At 54.7% G+C, this 5,820-nt stretch overlaps 1 protein-coding gene across 1 annotated transcript; it reads left to right on the top strand.

Moving 5' to 3' along the window:
- Positions 1–459: 459 nt before the first annotated feature.
- LOC109745571 (gamma-glutamyl peptidase 5) lies at positions 460–4,364 on the top strand. Its single transcript, XM_020304696.4, has 4 exons — positions 460–1,498; positions 3,477–3,632; positions 3,719–3,886; positions 3,992–4,364. Exons 1-4 carry the CDS (start codon positions 1,127–1,129, stop codon positions 4,130–4,132), a joined length of 837 nt encoding a protein of 278 aa, XP_020160285.1. The 5' UTR covers positions 460–1,126; the 3' UTR covers positions 4,133–4,364.
- Positions 4,365–5,820: the final 1,456 nt, after the last annotated feature.

Genomic DNA, 5,820 nt, shown 5'->3' on the forward strand with positions numbered 1-5,820 from the left:
AGTCCATGGCACGCAGGTTCATCGAACCTGGACGCCTTCTGCCGCTTCCGAAACCACGTCCAGGTCCATTCGGAATGGGAAAACCGGCAGAAACCCAGGGCCGGTTACTGCCTTTGAGCCTTTGACACGGTACGCTGAGGTCTTCCCCAAGATAAAGAAAAGTGAGGCTTGTGATGGCAGGCAGTCGGTCGTTTCGTGCACCTCGGAAAGCGTGCTGGGCCGTTGTTTTCTACTGCGAATGGACGCAAAGGTGCCGGTGTCCGCGTCAGCGGCGGACACCGTGACGGGAGTATCTAAACGGAATCGCTCCGTGGCAGACAAGTCGGAATGGCTCCGTCCGATGCACCAGCTGATGATGAAGGGCAAACCTCAACGACGTACTGGTGATGCGGACTGTGGGGCTTGTCCTGTGCGCGCGCGCCAAAATACACTAAATGCACACCAAGCAAAAATTTCAATGCTACCAACGACACACACAAAGGAAAAAAAAATTAACCGAGAAATGGCAGCCAAATTTCATCTTTTGCCAATGCCACAACACTGTTATTACATTTGCATGAACACAATGTCACTTTGCTTTTGTTTTCTTTTTTGCTCTGCAAAATATAGTTTTTTTGAATGTACACAAAGCAAAACGTCGGTGATCTGAAAACACACAAAAAATAACGAAGAAATGGCATAGCAAAAACTTCTATTTTGCCACTGCTACAGCACTGTCACACACACACACACACACGCAAATTAATTTGGTCGCGTGGATGGAGCGGTCAAAACGGGGAGAAAATTAACCCCCAGAGAAGACGGCGGAGGCTTGGGAGGAAAAGCGAGAAGGAAATGATCCGCAGAGCCCACGACACGGAAAACCGGCCCGTGACGCGCCCGGAAGGAAATAAAAAAAACGGCAAACTGCGCGCGGTAAACCGGAGTTACTGTGGGGGCGCATTTACTTTGCGCCACTTTTCGGCACGGGAGAAACGGCTTTAAATACGGCCGGCTCTCGCCCCCTCATCTCCTCCCCCACAGCGAGCCAATTTAGCCAGCCAGCCAGCCAGCGCGATCCCTAGCGTCGAGGCCCATTCCCCCCCGCCCGCCCATTCCACGATCCCTCGGCCGCGGTCGGGTCGCCATGGGAATGGGGCCGCTCGAGAACGCCGCGGCCGTCGAGGTGCCGGTGGTGACCGCGGCGGCGGCGGGAGGGGGGTCGTACGCGCTGCTGCAGTGCGGGGAGGACTCGGCGTACGTGCGGGACGCGTACGGGGGCTACTTCGAGGTGTTCCGCGCGCTGCTGGCGGAGGACGGGGAGCGGTGGCGGGTGTACCGCGCCGTGCGCGGGGAGCTGCCGTCGGACGAGGAGGTGGCCGGCATCGACGGGTTCGTCATCTCCGGCAGCTGCAGCGACGCCCACGGCGACGAGCCCTGGATCCTCGCGCTCGTGGACCTCATCCGCCGCCAGCTCGCCGCCGGCAAGCGCGTCCTCGGCGTCTGCTTCGGCCACCAGGTGCGTCCGTCGTCCCGGTCCTTTGATTCTTTGTTGGGTGGGCTGGCATCGGCGTCTGGTCCGGAGGGCAGGATGGTAATCGAAGGAGCTGGGCGGCCTTGTTCTTTCCGTGTGAGATCGAGCCGGTGGGTGGGCTCCGAGGTTGGCGCCTCGCAATCGGACAGGCCGCACCAGCTGAGAGGAGTGGCGCCCTTCTAGGGCCTTCCATTCGCCTCCTGTCTTTTTACCATGCACTCAGCTGGTAAAAGTTTTGCACACATGCTTAATTTTCACGGAGAAATGCAAAATGTTTTCATGCGTTGGCAGAAACCTTAAATCTGAGCACAACCGGGCTGCATTGTAGAGTAAATAAACAAATAAACATGTACTAGTGGGGTACTCTTCGTTGAAAGTAGGTACCCAGAGGAGAGGACGCATCTAGTCGGGTAAAAATATGCATTTGGGCAACACGCAGCTTAATTATTTTTGCCGTTTATAAGCTTGTGTTTGCAAAAGGTAAACAAACATTTGTAAACTGTTTTTACTGAATGTTGAGCAACTAATTAAATAAGAAATCAGCTCAAAAGGAATTAAGAATACTACTACTAGGAGTAGAAACGAGCGAGATCTCAGCGCCCGTGGCCAGGAATCCTCCGGGAGCTGCCGTGGGTCCCGCCTCCGAGCCACCGTGTGTGCTCCAGCTAAGATTTTGACGTGCACTCCGGCTGGCTTCTCCGACCAAGCACGTGACGTGGCCGCTTAGATAGAGGTTAACAGCAATCTTGTCTATCCACGTGGGCCAACGTGGCGTTGCCGGGGTCGTCCTGCGTACGTGAGCCTCACCTGCCCGCCACTTGTGCCGGCAATCAAGCATTCCAAATTGCAAAGCATCTCCCGCTTTACCCAGTCGGATTACCGCCCAGAGCGGGAGTCTAATTATTTGTTCGTTTGAACATTTGAAATGCTGCAACTTGCACGCACGCCGGCGGCGTGATGCATCTACTAACCGACCCGAACGAACCGGCCGGTCGCTTTGCCGACGACGCCACCGCCGTCATGCGTGCAAGCCAGCGGCCACGCACCATTTTGCCGCCAGCTTTCTTGCGTGCGTAGCCAAGTGTCGGTGACGTGGCCAACCACCCTGGACGGCATCATCCGAGGTTGGGTGTCGGTGCAAGTTTACTTTTCGAGGAAATTTGGTCGAGGTCGCCTTCTCATGGCTGAAAAACATCGGCTGTTGAGGGATCTGCCCGCCCCTGGCTGGATCCAAGAGGCGATCTATCTTGCACTCCGTAGTAAAGCTCGACTTGGGTTGCAGCTCTTGGATACATACATACATACATACTTTAGTCGTCAAACTCTTGTCCAATCTGTATAATATTATTACTGTCCTGTCCTGACCTCACCATACAAATTTTAAAGAAAAATTAACGATGATAGGCTTGAGATCGATGCAAGTACGATACTGCAAAAGTCAGAGCTCCCTTCCCGGAGCCGTACAAGGCCAGCCGTCGAGCGGGTCATGGCATGTCGTGTTCGCGACAGCAGCTAGTGCAAGACCTCAATTCTTTTCTCCCAGAGATCAGCTGCGTACGATAGATAATAATGTACTTACTATGTGCACAGATGCGTAGGTTGCCCACGATTCACGGTCGCTGAACGCTTCTGTCCCAAGAAAACGACTCTGAAAAATAATGGCTCCAATCGAACGAACCAACGGGTCGGATGTGTTGTCATGTGTCTCGGTGAGCGATGACAGCCGGAAACTTGATCCTCTGTCGCAACGCGCTTGGCTTTGGCGCATAATGATCATGTCGGGTTACGCGCTAATCAAATGTTAGCATGCCTCGCTGTCACTCATCACGTACTAGTTGTAGTTTAATTCAGAATATTTCTGGTCGCAATCTGAAAAATGCTAAAAAGAGATGATCATTGTTGTCTTTTTCTTCCCGCAAATGAATTGTTGGCATAAAATTAACAGTATTTTTCTTGTTTGCAGATCCTGTGCCGGGCGCTGGGCGGCAAGACCGGGAGGTCGTGCAAGGGCTGGGACATCGGCGTGAGCTGCATCCACCCCACCGCCGCGGCGGCGAGGCTATTCGCGCCGCTCAAGATGCCGGTGCACCTGCCCATCATCGAGTTCCACCAGGACGAGGTACAGATACTGATCCGGCTGCTGTTTTGCTACATGTCAATGCCATTTCCAGTGTGCTAATGTAATGGTGTTGTTACAACTCTCAGGTGTGGGAGCTGCCTGCTCACGCCGAGGTGCTGGCCCGGTCGGACAAGACCGGCGTGGAGATGTTCCGGCTGGGCGACCGCGCCATGGGCGTCCAGGGCCACCCCGAGTACAGCAAGGACATCCTCATGAGCATCGCCGACCGCCTCCTCCGCCAGAACCTCCTCCTGGTAAACCTCCAGACCAATTCTTTTTTCCTTTCTGCTGCAAGTGCGATCGATCTTCTATGTCACTCTGAAAACCAATAACCGATGATCGTCGTTGCGTGTGTGCAGGACTGCCAGGTGGACGTGGCCAAGGCGAGCTTCGACGTGCGGCAGCCGGACAAAGAGTTCTGGAAGAAGGTGTGCAGGGGGTTCCTCAAGGGCAGGCTCCAGCCGCAGCAGCAGAAGCAGCAACATAAGCTGCAGCTATAGGAGTCGGAGGAGTCGGAGCGGGCGGCAAGTCCGAGAAGAAGGCCGGTGCCGCCGGAGGAGGAGGAGGAGGAGGACATAGTAGCGTTACTGAGCTGGGGGGGTTGCGATTGCGAGCCTAGAATTAATCCTTATTTTTCTGCTTCGGAGTTTGACATCGTCGTCATCATCATCATCATCTTGTACAGAAACCGCCTATTTAATCGAAGCATTAATAAAGAGCGATCGGTGCTAATTTGGCAGCCTCTCGTTTCTGTTGGCGATGTTTTCTCCCGCCGGATTCTCCCATGTTCTGTTTCTGAGCTAGTGAGTGAGTGAGCTGTCTGTCTCTGCCTACTTTTAGCTGCTGATGAAGAGGCTGTTAAGATTGGACAAGGTGACGGAGCAGGACGGCTCAACCGTCTTCAACAACAAGTCTGACCCCATGGAGGTCGGAGTAATGGAACGATCCATGTCCAACAGTCTGGTGAAAATGAACCCCCTCCTCGGTTGTCCGAACTGTCTGGTGAGAACGGTTTGCGAGATTTTGAGATCGTCCGACATTTTGGTGACCCGCGTTGGAGATGCGCTGAGGCTAACGTCGATGACACCTGTGCTGGAATTGAACTGTTCATCTTATTCTACATGCGTTTTGCAAAAATCGAGCCGTGTCCTAAGATCGAACTTGCAGGCAGCAGTACCGATCTGCCGGTGACAACGATTTGCACGAGCGGCTAGCTGGTAGTAGCTCGAGAGCACTACTGCTACCGAATTTGCGCCGACTGCCACACAGTGTTTGCAGATAGGATGGGCGTCCAGGTTCAGTGAACGGCAGGCACTTGCTCAGCTCCGGTGATGCGGGCAGAGGTCCCCGTCAGGCTAGCGGCGGAGCTGCCTACCTCTTGCGAGTTGCGATCTGCAGAGGTACAGGACCATGACTCGGCGTACAGCGACCGTTCGCTAGTAGACGGTCGGGAAGTCGTCGTGCTAAAGCCCCCAAAGGACCAGCACCCAGAGCAGCAACCATCGCCGATGAAGAGAGTTGTAGATCGGAAAGATCAAACTTGGAACCACACGGACGAAGACGAACAAAAACTGGATCCAAATAGATCCATCGAAGACCAGCACCAACCGATTCCCATGTGATCCAATGGAGGCACGCCTCCACACATCCCCCGACAACGCTATTCACACCATCGGACGGGGATAGGACACGGGAGACATTATTGCTGCTGAGGGACATCGCCACCGCCACACAGCCCCAACCAAGACGTTCAACCCAGCAAAAACGGGAACGGGGTCCCTCCCGCCGGTGGGGGGCCAGATCCTCCGCACCTCCCCAACCCAAAGGCCATCGGAGGCGGCGCCGACGGGAGGAGCAAGGAGACTTTTCTTGGGGAGGAGGAAGGAAAATTTATGTTTGATATCTTTGTACATGTGCCCCAGCTCAGCTCTCTAAAAATTTACTCGGTCGCGGCTACTTCTCGAGGAAAATCGGTCTCTCCCAACTCCCGCCCGAGGCGCCACCTCTTCCTATCACCGCCGCCAATGTCGTCATTGCCGCCACCGCAGTTCCCGACTTCAGCAGGAATGGAACCGCAGGATCTCCTCCGCAACCCCGTTGGTGCTACACCGCCATCTGCACCAAGGAAGCAATTGGGGACGAAGAATGTGGTGTGGACCGCCATGTCGTCAACGAAGGCCAACGGCGG

Source organism: Aegilops tauschii, chromosome 4, assembly GCF_002575655.3.
Source record: "Aegilops tauschii subsp. strangulata cultivar AL8/78 chromosome 4, Aet v6.0, whole genome shotgun sequence".
In the NCBI taxonomy this organism is placed as follows: Eukaryota; Viridiplantae; Streptophyta; class Magnoliopsida; order Poales; family Poaceae; genus Aegilops; species Aegilops tauschii.